This window comes from Symphalangus syndactylus, chromosome 20 (assembly GCF_028878055.3).
Source record: "Symphalangus syndactylus isolate Jambi chromosome 20, NHGRI_mSymSyn1-v2.1_pri, whole genome shotgun sequence".
NCBI classification, from domain to species: Eukaryota; Metazoa; Chordata; class Mammalia; order Primates; family Hylobatidae; genus Symphalangus; species Symphalangus syndactylus.
Genome location: NC_072442.2, coordinates 49,361,585 through 49,375,892, shown reverse-complemented (window position 1 = coordinate 49,375,892; position 14,308 = coordinate 49,361,585). Strand labels below are relative to the sequence as shown.

Below are 14,308 nucleotides of genomic sequence, written 5' to 3'. Positions count from 1 at the left end.
AGTAAAGGTGTGAGCAACCCCACAGGTATTACATTCCTTACAAATGAGTAAACCTGATATTTTAACTTATTAGGAACAGTGGAATTCAGCGAGACACATAATTTAAGAAGTCATTATTATTTGAGAAACAAAGTTACTTTGCCTCAATTTCTGCTGATAGAATGAATATATCAAAGTCCAAACTTTGCTACACTACCAGGAATTACCACTTACGCATTTTCTTCATCAAAGTTGGCCCGCTTAGATCCAATTTTGTAGAAAGAAGGAAGCTGTGGTGGAGCTGACTTTCCAAATCCAGAAGAAGAGCTGGTTGCCCCAAAGGCACTGTGGGACTGCTGTGGGAGTTTGGGTTCCTCCTTTTTCCCAGCACTGATGGCAAAACCTCCAAAGCCAAATCCTCGCTTAGTGCCAGGACCACCTTTATTCCAGTTCATGGTGCCAATGACTGACCTGTTAGGAATAAGATACACAAATATAAATTAAACTTTAAAAAGTGTATAGCCCCAAGGGCCGGGCATGGTAGGTCACGCCTATAATCCCAGCACTTTGGGAGGCCAAGGCAGGCGGACCATGAGGTCAGGAGTTGAAGACCAGCCTGGCCAATATGGTGAAAACCCTTCTCTACTAAAAATACAAAAATTGGCGGGGCATGGTGGCACACGCCTGTGGTCCCAGCTACTTGGGAGGCTGAGGCAGAAGAATCACTTGAATCTGAGAGGAGGAGGTTGCAGTGAGCTGAGATCGCACCACTGCACTCCAGCCTGGGCGACAGAGAGAGACACCGTCTCAAAAAAAAAAGAAAAAAAGAAGTATATAGCCCCATGGAGTTGTATGTCTCTTCTAACCTCCACCTAAAATTTTATTTTAAATTTTAGCTTCTCAATTAAAACTATAACACTGTAGTAAGGAGAGTGGCCCAGGCCAGTAATGTCAACTACTTGGGAGGCTTAGGCAGGAGGACTACTTGAACCCAGGAGTTCCAGATTACACTGAGCTCTGATCACGCCACTGCACTCAAGCCTGGGTGACAGAGATTGTCTCTTTTTATATTAAAAAAGAAAAGAAAAGAGAAAAGAAAAGAAAATCCATCTCATTAAGAGATTCATTTCCATTCAGGAGGCTGAGGCAGGGAAATTGCTTGAGCCCAGGAGTTCAAGGTTACAGTGTGCTATGATCCTGCCTGTGAATAGCCACTGTATTCCAGCCTGGGCAACATAGTGAAATCCTGTCTCTTAAAAAAACAAAAACAAAAACCACAAAAGTTGACATTGTATTTCAGATACACACCATGCTAGCCTCAACAAATGGTTATATTTTCTAAAACACTGAAGAAATTGTTTTAATTTTACTGGGATCTCAATATAAACTGGAATGCAGTATTTAATGTCACCCCCTCCAAAAGGATTTACCTGCTAATTAATATCTTATTAAGCTGACAAAAATACTCATAAAAAGAAATATTTTGGGGAATCTGATATGTGCTAGGCCATTGGAGATATGAAAAGACTAAACATCTTCATCCTTATATGAAAGACTGAGGTTCTATCAGCCAAGACTCTCTGAAAACTAGAGGTTATCCTCTGGTAATGACATCTGGAAGAATCAAAGAATCAAAACTTAAAAGATCAGTTATTTGTAGACAGTATCTATGTATTCATGTCTGAAGAAAAGGTACTATGAAGCACGTATTTATTGAACAACTGCCCAATAGAAACACTATCCAGGAAGAAACTATGGTTCACTGACATGTTGCCTGAAGTATTCAGTTAGCCTGTGGTTAAGAATTACAAAGAGGCCGGGCGCGGTGGCTCACGCTTGTAATCCCAGCACTTTGGGAGGCCGAGGCGGGCAGATCACAAGGTCAGGAGATCGATACCACGGTGAAACCCCATCTCTACTAAAAATACAAAAAAATTAGCCGGGCTTGGTGGCGGGCGCCTGTAGTCCCAGCTACTCCGAAAGGCTGAGGCAGGAGAATGGCGTGAACCCGGGAGGCGGAGCTTGCAGTGAGCCGAGATTGCGCCACTGCACTCCAGCCTGGGCGACAGAGCGAGACTCCGTCTCAAAAAAAAAAAAAAAAAGAATTACAAAGAAATTTCTTGTGCATTGATAAAATCAATTTACAAACAATACCTTACATTAGTCTTGGCTCCAAAAACCTTTTTTTTTTTTTTTTTTTTTTAAGGAACAGGGTCTTGTGATGTTGCCCAGGCTGGTCTCAAACTCATAGCCTCAAGAGACCCCCCCTCACATCTGCCTCCCTAAGTGCTGGGATTACAGGCATGAGCCACCGCACCTGGCCCAAAAAATGTTTTTTTGTTTTTTGAGACAGAGCCTCGATCTGTCACCCAGGCTAGAGTGCAGTGGCCCAATCTCAGCTTGTTGCAACCTCTGTTGCCTGGGTTCAAGTGATTCTCATGCCTCAGCCTCCTGGGTAGGTGGGATTATAAGTGTGCACCACCACATCTAGCTAATATTTTGTATTTTTAGTAGAGATGGGCTGGCCTGGAACTCCTGGCCTCAAGTGATCCACCCACGTCAGCCTCCCTAAGTGCTGGGATTACAGGCATGAGCTCCTGCACTTGGCCCCCAAAAACCCTTTTTAATGATACAACTTACCTAAGTTTTACAGAAAAGCAGAAAGCAAAAAAGAACAAAATTTAAAACTACCTGAAATTTCCTCTCCCAGATATGTAGTTTTGTTCTATTTTTCGCTACTTGTATGCATATGTGTATATACACACAAATTAAAAACTGAAACCATACTGTACATATTATTTTAGTGATTTCTTCACCTAATGATATACTGTGATATTGTTTAATGTCAACAGATATCTATTTCTTCACTACTTTACAGTATAATACTGGTAACACAATGTTGCAGAACACATCATTATAGCTACATCTTTGTGCATACCTTCGATTATTTCCTTAGGAACAAGTTTTAAAATGCAATTGCCCAAAGGAAAATGCATTCTGAGTTTAAAAAAAAAATTTTTTTTGAGACAAGTTTTTGCTGTCACCCAGGCTGCAGTACAGTGGTCTGATTGCAGCTCACTGCAGCCATGAACTCTTGGGCTCAAGTGATCTTCCCACCTCAGCCTCCTGAGTAGCTGGAACTACAAACATGAGCCACCATGCCTGCGTTTTTATTTTAATTTTTTGTGGTCTCAGTATGTTGCCTAGGCTGGTCTCGAAATCCTGGCCTCAAGCAGTCCTCCTACCTCAGTCTCCCAAAGTGCTGGAATTAACAGACATGACTCACACCACCTTGCCTGGCCTAAAAATTTTAACTACTACTTACATTTATGAAAAAGTATCTATTACACATTGAGTAAAATAACTAAGGGCATAAAACAAGGTGGGTAGTATGATTTAATTTATGTAAAAACCGTGAGTTACATATACAGAGACAGCTGACAGGCTGTTTATCAAAATGTTAACAGCAGTTATTTGATTTTTATTTTGTTTACCATTAGTAAGAAAAATTAAAATGTTTACTTTTATTTTAATTTCCACTAGCTTGGAAGCCAGGGTGGAAAAAAAATTCCAAAAACTGTTTATTATAGTAACATTGTCAAAGAGATCAGAAACATGCACTGTTCTATGCCCCTTGTCTATATATACTCTATAGGTTTTGTTCAACTGCTATTATACACAGCACTTAGTTGTTTGCTTAGTTTTAAGGTTTTTGTTTGTTTGTCTGTTTTTTTGGGAGACAGAGTTTCACTCTGTCGCCCAGGCTGGAATGCAGTGGTACAATCTTGGCTCACCGCAACCTCTGCCTCCCTGGTTCAAGTGATTCTCCTGTCTCAGCCTCCCGAGTAGCTAGGATTACAGGCGTGTGCCACCAGGCTCAGCTAATTTTTTGTATTTTTAGTAGAGATGGGGTTTCATTATGTTAGCCAGGCTGGTCTTGAACTCCCGACCTAAATCGATCCAACCACCTTGGCCTCCCAAAGTGCTGGGATTACAGGTGTGAGCCACGGCGCCCAGCCTGCTTAGTATTAAACTTGAATTATACCATGTCAATCTCTACTTAGACCCTTAATTCCAGATAGAAACTGTCTTTACTCATTTTGGACCTCCTTCTCTAACAGTGAAAATGACTAAGGTATGCATTTAGTAAGTACTAATTTACCTGAACTTCATCTTCATCTCCTGCTTTTAGGAATCCCATAAGGGGATTCCTTCAATCAAGGAATCAACATAATTCCAGTGCGATGAAATTTAGTAAGAATCTTTACAAGCAAAATTTTAGCATCTGACGTTTTTAAACTAATCTATAAGCCTATCTTTACAAGAGCTGTTCCCAAGCAACAAAAATGATGGGCTCAATTTTAATCTCATTTTTCCTAGTGTATACAATGTATAACAAGGAGCTAATAAGCCATAAGGATGAGAAGGCAGACAAAGAAAGGATAGTGGAAAGACATTTACGTTCAGGTGGATTTTAAGAATCACACAATCTTCTAGCAGGAAAACTTATAATGGTTTACTGAAAGCTTGCTGAGAAGGTCAGACAGTATATGAAGTGCTAGGCATTCATACATAAAAGATACAGTCCCTGTTCTCAAGGAGTAGACAGTGCAGTCTGAGGCAGCTGAAAACAACATGATGCGTTCTAACAGATGTACTATACAGAGTGCATTCACTGGTGGTCCATGAGTGGGAGCAAAGGCATAGAAGTGTTCTGAGAGATGACATGTTAAATTTTGAAATCTCAAGAGGCATTAGATCAAAGAGGCATTAAAGAAGGGCATTTTAGATGGAAGGCTCTGTTAAGTGCTACCACAGAGAACAGGAAATAGTTCAGTGCAGCTAGAGTTCAGTAGGACATTTGGGAAATTTGCAGGACACATGTTCAGAAAGACAAGGCAGGGCCAAGATGAACAGCTTAGAAGGCTATGCTAACGACGTACCATACAAAACTGTATTCTGCCAGCTACAAAGAATCGTTAATTTTACACAGAAGAGAAATTTTCAGATCAGTGTTTTTGAAAGACAGAATGATAGATACTCATCGTAGAGGCAAGGAAAGTAGTTAGGAGGCTGTTGCAGCAACACAGGTATAAAGCGACAAAATTCTGAACTAAGAAAGCACCTGTGGGAAAGGAGAAATGGGGGATGGATCTGGGTTACTTATTTAGATATCTGAGGAAAGATCAATTAGGATTGTGTGACCAGTAATTGGTGTGGAAGCTAAAGAAGAAGAGTCTAGAATAACTTCAGAAGTTTCTGGCTTTAAAGACTGGGTGAATTGTGGAGCCACTAATGGAGATGGAAACCTAAAAGAGCCAGGCTTGCAAAACCAGGCGGAAGGTGAGTTCAGTATCTATGAGAGAGCTGAGCAGAGATGCCAAGTAGGGGCAGTAACTGCAGAGAGGGGTCTGGAGTGAGCTATAGATTTGATGTAAGCCATTTGCATTTGAGGTTACTGATGTAAATAAGCTAGCAGAGAGACGATGCAGAGTGAGAAAAGAGGTAAGACAATTCTTTTCTCCCCAAGGAGGAGTCTTGCTCTGTCGCCCAGAGCTGGAGGGCAATGGCATGATCTTGGCTCACTGCAACCTCCGCCTCCTGAGTTCAAGCAATTCTCCTGCCTCAGCCTCCCAAGTAGCTGGGATTACAGGCACGCGCCACCATGCCCGGCTAATTTTTGTATTTTTAGTAGAGACAAGTTTCACCATGTTGGCCAGGCTGGTATCAAACTCCTGACCTCATGATCCACTGCGCCCAGCTGTTAAGACAATTCTTTTTTTATTTTTATTTTTTGAGACGGAGTCTCACTCTGTCGCCCAGGCTGGAGTGCAGTGGCACGATCTCGGCTCACTGCAAGCTCCACCTCCCGGGTTCACACCTTTCTCCTGCCTCAGCCTCCCCAGCAGCTGGGACTACAGGCGCCTGCCACCGTGCCTGGCTAATTTTTTTGTATTTTTAGTAGAGACGGGGTTTCACCGTGTTAGCCAAGATGCTCGATCTCCTGGCCTCGTGATCTGCCTGTCTTGGCCTCCCAAAGTGCTAGGATTACAGGTGTGGGCCACCACGTCTGGCCCAGTAAGACAATTCTTAACATATATCACTATTTAGGAATGGGCAGAAAAAGAGAAGCTTACATGGAAACTTCAGATGGAACAGGGATGGGGGAAGGGAAAGAAAGAAGAGAGGGAAAGAAGGGAGACAAGGAGGAACACAGGTGACGAGAGAGAAGCTCTATAGGCAGAAAACTAAAGAGAAGTCAGGTAAGTTAAGAACGAAAATGCACCGGGCGCGGTGGCTCACACCTGTAATCCCAAGCACTTTGGGAGGCCAAGGCAGGCAGATCACAAGGTCAGGAGATCAAGACCATCCTGGCTAACACGGTGAAACCCCGTCTCTACTAAAAATACAAAAAATTAGCCGGACATGGTGGCGGGCACCTGTAGTCCCAGCTACTCAGGAGGCTGAGGCAGGAGAAAGGTATGAACCTGGGAGGCGGAGCTTGCAGTGAGCCGAGATCTGGCTAGGGCACTCCAGCCTGGGCGAGAGTGCGAGACTCTGTCTCAAAAAAACAAAACAAAAAGAACTAAAATGCTTCTGTTTTATATGCAACTAGGAGTCATCAGTGAAAGCAGTTTCAATGGAGCAGTAGGGACAGGGTTGAGGAGTACCTGGCAAGGGGTAGAAGGTGCAGACTAGGTCAAGAGGAGTCAAGAGTACTTTGTAGGCTGTTTATCAATGATAGGAAGGAGAAAGTGAAGCATTAACTACAGAAATTGTATTTTTTAAAGAAACATAGGCATGTTTATATGCTAAAGGGGAAAAACCAGTAAAGTCTGAAAAACTGAAGATGCAAAATGACAGAAAAAAGTCATAGGATTTCCAGAGAAGACCAGACACAATCAAAACTTTTAACAACAGGAGTAACTCGCTCTTCCCCCAAAACTAGAGGGAAGGAGTGAAAAGAACAAGCATGAATATGAATCAGCCCTATTAAATAATCAAAAGGTCCATATTACAAAAGCGGCAAATCAACTCCTGCCATAAACAGGCAGGCAGTGAGACCTTGGGCAGGTGAAGGTTGCTTAATGGCTCTCAAGACTTAGCAAGATGGAAAAGCGATCCTTTCCCTAGCTCATCTAGAACACACAGCTCATTGCCCCTCAATTACTGACTCTAGGAAGGCCAAGCAACTGTGCTTTCTATATACCCTGAGTAGAATGTTAGCTCCATGAGGGCATAGACTTTCCTCAATTTGTCCAGCACTATATCCTTGGTGTCTGCGTAGTACTCAAAAAATTTTGCTGTATGAATAAATATCATGTATTCAGGCTCTCCAAAATTCATCCTAGTATTTGTGAAAACCGTCTTTTATTACTATAAGCCTTGTTATCTAGCTAACCACCCTTCCTGATTAAATCTAAGCCAGATCATCCTCAATGGAGCATTACTTAAGTCTCTTGACAACGGTTTTTCCTACCTTTTTTTTTTTTTTTTTCCCCAGACAGAGTTTCACTCTTGTTGCCCAGGCTGCAATGCAATGGCGCAATCTCGGCTCACCGCAACCTCTCCCTCCCGGGTTCAAGTGATTCTCCTGCCTCAGCCTCCCAAGTAGCTGGAATTACAGGCATGTGCCACCACGCCTGGCTAATTTTGTATTTTCAGTAGAGATGGGGTTTCTCCATGTTGGTCAGGCTGGTCTCAAACTCCCGACCGCCAGTGATCTGCCCGCCTCGGCCTCCCAAAGTGCTGGGATTACAGGCGTGAGCCACCGTGCCCAGCAGTTTTTCCTACTATTAAACCATGTAGTGTATATGGCTACTGAACCTTGACAATCACAGAGGTTTGCGGGAGTATAGCTGACAGAAGAAGCAAAAGATAGCCACCCAAATTTCTATTTGGTTACTAAAAAAATAAAAGAGGCAGGTGCAGTGGCTTACGCCTATATTCCCAGTACTGTGGGAAGCAGGAGGATGGCTTCAGGCCAGGAGTTTGAGACCAGCCTGGGCAACACAGCGAGACCCCATCTCTACAAAAACAAAAAGAAAAAAAAGAGATACCTAGAATAGTCAAACTCAGAGACACAGAGTAGAAGAGTGGTTGCCAGGGGCTGCGAGGAGGGGAGAATAGGGTGTTATTGTTTAATGGGTACAGAATTTCAGTTTTACAAGATGAAAAGTGTTCTGTGGCTACACTGTGGTGATAGTAGCAAAAGAAGAAAACAAAATGAGGTGGGCACAGTGGCTCACAACTGCAATCCCAGCACTTTGGGAAGCCAAGGCAGGAGGATGGCTTGAGCTCAGGAGTTTGAGGTCAGCCTGGACAACAATGCAAAACCTGGTTTCTACAAAAAATACAAAAAATTACCCGGGTGTGGTGGCGTGCACCTATAGCCCCAGCTACTCGGGAGGTTGAGGGAGGATGGCCCGAACCCAGGAGTCGGAGGTTGCAGTGAGCCGAGATCGCGCCACTGCACTCCAGCCTGGGTGACAGAGTGAGACTGCGTCTCAACGAAACAAAAACAAAACAAAACAAAAAAACACACTTGGGGAAATTCAACTGCATTTTTGTATTTTTTCTCTTAAAAAAGATTTCTTCATTTCCTGCTAGGGTGCCAAAAAATAAAAATTTAAAAAAGAACCCTTTTGAAATACCTAATTTGAAAAGAATTAGCTGAATAGAGCCATAAACAAAGTAATGAGTATTTGCTCAAAAAAGAACAACTCTAAGTTGGTTCTTGGTAATAACATCCATTGTTTTATACTGACCAATAACCACTGATGATTTTGTTATATGCCCAGTACTATGAGGGACATCCCTCATGTATATCCGCCTTTCCATCTCCACCTCCACTATTGCAATTATTTCCTAAAAAAAAAATTTCTAATTATTGGAAGGCCAAAGCGGACAGATCACAAGATCAGGAGATCAAGACCATCCTGGCCAACATGGTGAAACCCCGTCTCTACTAAAAATACAAAAATTAGCCAGGCGTGATGGCACGCACCTGTAGTTCCAGCTACTTAGGAGGCTGAGGCAGGAGAATCTCTTGAACCCAGCACATGGAAACTGCAGTGAGCTGAGATCGCGCCACTGCACTCCAGCCTGGACGACAGAGTGAGACCCTGTCTAAAAACAAACAAACAAACAAAACTTTCTGGCCGGGCGCGGTGGCTCACACTTGTAATCCCAGCACTTTGGGAGGCCGAGGCAGGCGGATCACGAGGTCAGAAGATCGAGACCATGGTGAAACACCATCTCTACTAAAAATACAAAAAATTAGCCGGGCGTGGTGGCGGGCGCCTGTAGTCCCAGCTACTTGGAGAGGCTGAGGCAGGAGAATGGCGTGAACCCAGGAGGCGGAGCTTGCAGTGAGCCGAGATTGCGCCACTGCACTCCAGCCTGGGCAACAGAGCGAGACTCCGTCTCAAAAAAACTTTCTATTATCAAGCTCTCACAGCACTACTAGAGTGATCACTAAGTCAAAATATACTGAGTGCCTATCTTGTGCCAGTAACTGCTCTAAGGTGCTAAGGATACAGTAATGGAATCAGACGCAGCCATATTCAGAGTTCACAGTCTGGCCCAGGAGAAAGAAAAACTAAATCATGTAATTCCAGGTAGCAAAAGTGCTATGAAAAGCAAGCAAGAGGGTAAGAGGCAAGCTATTGCAGACTTAAGTCAGGCAAGGCCTCTCTGAGACAAATGACATTTGACAGGTAATCCTCCCCTGACCACTGTCCCAAGAATGTCTGTTTTATTGGAAAAGTAATGGTGATGTACATCCAGATGCTTCATCTAAAACCAGCAAATCTTCCATAGTCTATGAGAAGTGATTCTGTGTAGTAAAGCATAAAATGATGAAGTAATAGTGAGACACACAGTGAAAAGAGAAAAGCAAGTTTTACCTCCTTTGGTAGAGTAGCATAGTGTGTGTTAATACTGTGGAACCAGAAAAAGTCTCACAGAAGGGAGGTCAGTATTCAGATGCTTATCAAAAACCCTTTCCAGGTTCTTCCAGAACACACATTTCTGATTATGTCACTCTCAATTCCACTGCTCTCCACAGTTAATCATGCTGGAATGAGACCCTCCATTGTGGCATCAAACTACTTTACCATTCATATTTCCCAAGGTCTCTCCACATGTACTCAGTTTTCCAGGAAAACAAGCATTCTAGTGAATCCTCTTCCCTCTAACTGGATCCCCTTCACATCAAATCTCTTTCCTATAAACTATGAGTACCTACCAAAGTCCTATCCTTCAAAGCATATCTCAAATACCAACTCCTAGACATGAATATGATATCCCCAAAGAAATGGCATCTCCTGGCTGGGCACGGTGGCTCACGCCTGTAATCTCAGCACTTTGGGAGGCCGAGACGGGCGGATCACGAAGTCAGGATATCGAGACAATCCTGGCTAACATGGTGAAACCCCGTTTCTACTAAAAATACAAAAAAATTAGCCGGGCGTGGTGGCGGGCACCTGTAGTCCCAGCTACTCCGGAGGCTGAGGCAGGAGAATCACTTGAACCCGGGAGGCGGGGCTTGCAGTGAGCCGAGATTGCACCACTGCACTCCAGCCTGGGCGACAGAGTGAGACTCCGTCTCAAAAAAAAAAAAAAGAAAGAAAAAGAAATGGCATCTCCTCCCTCAAACTCCCTTTCCAGTCCAACTCCATATTATAGGATTCATGGCTGAAGAAACAGGCTTATTCCCTTTTCTCTTATAGCATGTTTTCAATATTAGATACTCATTTATTCAATATGTGAAAGACTAAAGGAGGTCTACCACTAGGCTGAGGAGAAATAGTCAAGATGGCATGAAGTCCTATTTGGTATGGCTCTAGGCACTAAATCCTATGGCTGGCTGGGTGAGGTGGCTCACACCTGTAATCCTTGCCCTTTGGGAGGCCAACGTGGGAGGATCACTTAAGGCCAGGAGTTTGAGACCAGCCTGGGCAACACAGCAAAACCCTGTCTTTACAAAAAAAATTTTAAAAATTAGCCAGGCATGGTGGCACACGCCTGTAGTCCTAGCTGCTCAGGAGGATGAGGCAAGAGGATTGCTTGAACCCAGGAGTTCCAGGTTACAATGAGCTAACTGGACCACTGCACTCCAACCTGGGCAACACAGCAAGACACTGTCTCTAAAAAATAAATAAAACGCAGTGGTTTCCTAGGAAATCTTAATAGAATAGCAAAGTAGCACAGGCTATGTGTAAACTATCTTTGCTACTAACTTGATATGAACCTCAGGGAAGTTATTTAGCTTCTCTGGGTTCAGTTTCCTCATCTATAAAAAATGATGAGAGGCTGTGTGTGGTGGCTCACGCCTGTAATCCCAGTACTTTGGGAGGCTGAGGCAGGCGGATTACTTGAGCCCAGGAGTTCAAGATCAGCCTGGGCAACATAGCCAGACACCATCTCAAAAAAAAAAAAAAAAAAAGATGAGACTATCACCTATCTCAAGAGTTGGTGTGAAAAATTAAGTTCATACACAAAAATGTACTTGTTCAATATGTCAGCTACCATCGTGTTTTTCATTATTATATTATTTCTGAAGAACCAATTTCTTCACTGGTAAATTGAGACTATCAGACTTCTTTCAACTCAGGTATTTCACACATAAGTGCCACAAGAACACTGAAGATGTCAGAGATCACCATGAGCTAACAAGCAGGGGCAAGTGTCATAAGAGAGTCAGAAGCCAGGCTAGGCACAGAAAGATGCAAGCTGGGTAGAGACGTGCAGACGAAGACATTCTAGGGAGAAAGACTGAACTAGCGAAGGCTAGGAAGTGAGAATAAATGTGGAACACACTTATAAAGGAAGACAATTTAGCTAGTTTGTGTTTTTGGCAATGGTAGAAAATAAGATATGATCTAAATGACTTTAAATACAGCGGACTAAAAACAACTGATTATATAAACCACATTACTTTATCACTGTATTTTTGGAGGTGGAAGGAAGAGTTCTAGTGACAGTGATTAACATCTACTCTACATATACTTTGAGAGTATCTCACACACTATATACAGGTCAGTTCTTTGATGAGAATCTATATAAAAACTCAAGAACGTAATCACATTCTTCTAAACCAAATACAAGTAAATGCTAGGTTATGGTTATTTTAGAAGCATCCCTTCTCCTGTCAGCTTAAAGCAACTAAGAGCTGATTATATGACTATCAATGTAACAAAACAAATTTAAATAACTGCACTCCTCTCTTAAATTGTTACAATATAAATCAGACATTATCATTCCTCTGATCGAAACCCTCAGATCCTTCCTAAGCAACAGCCTAAAAGGCTTTGGTTGTTCCGCTCACTCCCTTCCCCCAATTCTTCCCTGACCTTATCTCCTAATACTCCCTCAGCTCACAGTGCTCCAAACCCGTTGGTCTTCACTCTTAACGGGCCAGCTTTGTCTTCCTCAAGACCTTTATGTTTGTTATTCTCTAGCTTGGAACGTTCCTTTCCCCAGATAAACATAGGCTCACTCCTCCTTCTAGTCCACTTAAATATCAGCTTGTCTGTATGGACTTCCCTGACCACTTTATTGCAAATTCCAGCAACACCTCCCCAACCCCCTTTCCAGCTTTCTTTTTCCTAAGGTACTGATCATCTTCTAACATTCAGTATAATTTATGTATCTGTTTGCCTCTCCTCCCGCTAACAGAAAGTTAAGTTTCACAAAGGCAGGGGTCTAACACCTATCTCTATCACCAAGAACGGCGCTAGAAAATAGGCACCAATAAAAATACCCCTTGAATGAATGAACTGCACATTAGGCTACACAATGCCTCTTCCAGGTACAGAAAGATACATTTTCTTTTCCCAGCTGTCAAAATCTAAACGTCAATTTTTGTACGAAACACTCATTGCTCACCTCCTATGTGCCAGAACTGAGCTTGGCTCTGCAAAGTGACTTAAGACATAGTCCCTGCCCTTTAGGAAGTCCTGGGTGTGTATACGAGGGAGGACAGACATAGAAATATCACTGACAAAAAGAAAATACAGGGAAGCCCCAGGAAACTGGATAACTGCCTATAGGAGTGGGGGCAAGAGGGAAATTCTCAGTGATGAGAATGTAATTCCCCAAAACTCTCGACAGCTTCTCCTGTTTTTGATGCATATGTTTGCAACTCCACATAAATTATTTATTCACATCAGATAGGCTCTCAAGTAGGCCGCAAAAAAGTTTGTGTGACTACAGTGATACTAATAATCGACCTACTCAAGGCTGCACAAAGATAATCGCCTATGTCTTTTCACTCCTCTCATTTGGCAGCTTTTCCCTATCAAGACCCCAAATTCGGAGACCTGCATCTCCCAAACGCTGCCTCCTTGGGTCAGAAGTCTCCCCGCGCTATTCCTGCTTCGGAGCCGGGCACCCTGCAAATCCCTTTCCTAGGCGAGGGGGCGCCGCCTCCGAAAAGCCGCCAACTGGGCCTGGGTAGACTTGCGAGGGAAGCGGGAGCTGTGGGAGGGCGACGCGGCTGGGAAGGAACCCTCGAGGCCTCAGCCCGCACTCCCACCCCTTCTCGGCACCCCGGCAGCCGGGACCCCGAGGCTCTGCCGACTCTTTGTTAAGCAAGGCCGCCGTTCCTCCGCCCTCGCTAGGCCCAGCAGTTGCCTCCAGTGCCCCCAAGGACTGGCGGCCCTGCGTCCAGAACCCCCACGCACAAACCTGCTGCTATGGCTGCAGCGGCAGCTGCTACCACCGCGGGCGCGGAGAGAATCCCGCGGCCCAAAGTACGCGCTATCCCGGCCCGGTCCCGCCGCGCTCCTTCCTCTCCGCCCCCTTGGCCGCCGCCACCGCCACCGCCACCGCCACCGCCACCGCCGCCACCGCCTCACGGCCCGTTGCTGAAGGGGGGAGGGGAACAAAAACGCGACATGCGCAGTGAGGAATGCGCGGGCCGAAGGGCGGGGCCGGGGCTACGGCTCCCGGAAGGCGCCTGACCTTAAAACTCCAGAACGCCTCACAGGCTCCTCAGATACTCTGACAGGAAGCTGCAGTTGGGTGGACAGTGTTCATGACCCGTCTAGAAAGTGGGTCTGGGAATGAAGAAAAAGTGGCGTCAGGGTGCTGGCCAAAAATCCCAAGAGAAAACGGGTTGGGCAGAAACCATATTTACATGAACATGCCTATCGTTTAAACTGTTGCATATACTACTAGAGCGACACTCTTGCCTCTGGCCACGTGGTCCCACACAGCATGGCCACCTTTAGCTTCCGGAGCACCGGTTCCGTATGACGTCAACTTGACGGAACCCTAGGGAGGAGGATTGGGATAGGCGAGGGCAGTTCCGGCCCAGGGGCGG

At 44.4% G+C, this 14,308-nt stretch overlaps 1 protein-coding gene across 3 annotated transcripts in view; it reads right to left on the bottom strand.

Moving 5' to 3' along the window:
* DDX42 (DEAD-box helicase 42) overlaps positions 1-14,248 on the bottom strand; it is a 45,993-nt gene extending 31,745 nt beyond the window's left edge. Inside the window, exons 1-3 of one of the 3 annotated variants that reach the window (XM_063628299.1) lie at positions 14,133-14,248; positions 13,948-14,042; positions 214-450 (exon numbers count right to left, since the gene is read on the bottom strand). In XM_063628299.1, coding sequence (XP_063484369.1) covers positions 214-434 — 221 coding nt within the window. In that variant the 5' untranslated portion in view covers positions 435-450; positions 13,948-14,042; positions 14,133-14,248. Of the gene's footprint in view, positions 1-213; positions 451-13,671 lie in introns of all 3 variants that reach the window. The other 2 variants (XM_055258619.2, XM_055258617.2) reach the window with 2 other exon arrangements.
* Positions 14,249-14,308: the final 60 nt, after the last annotated feature.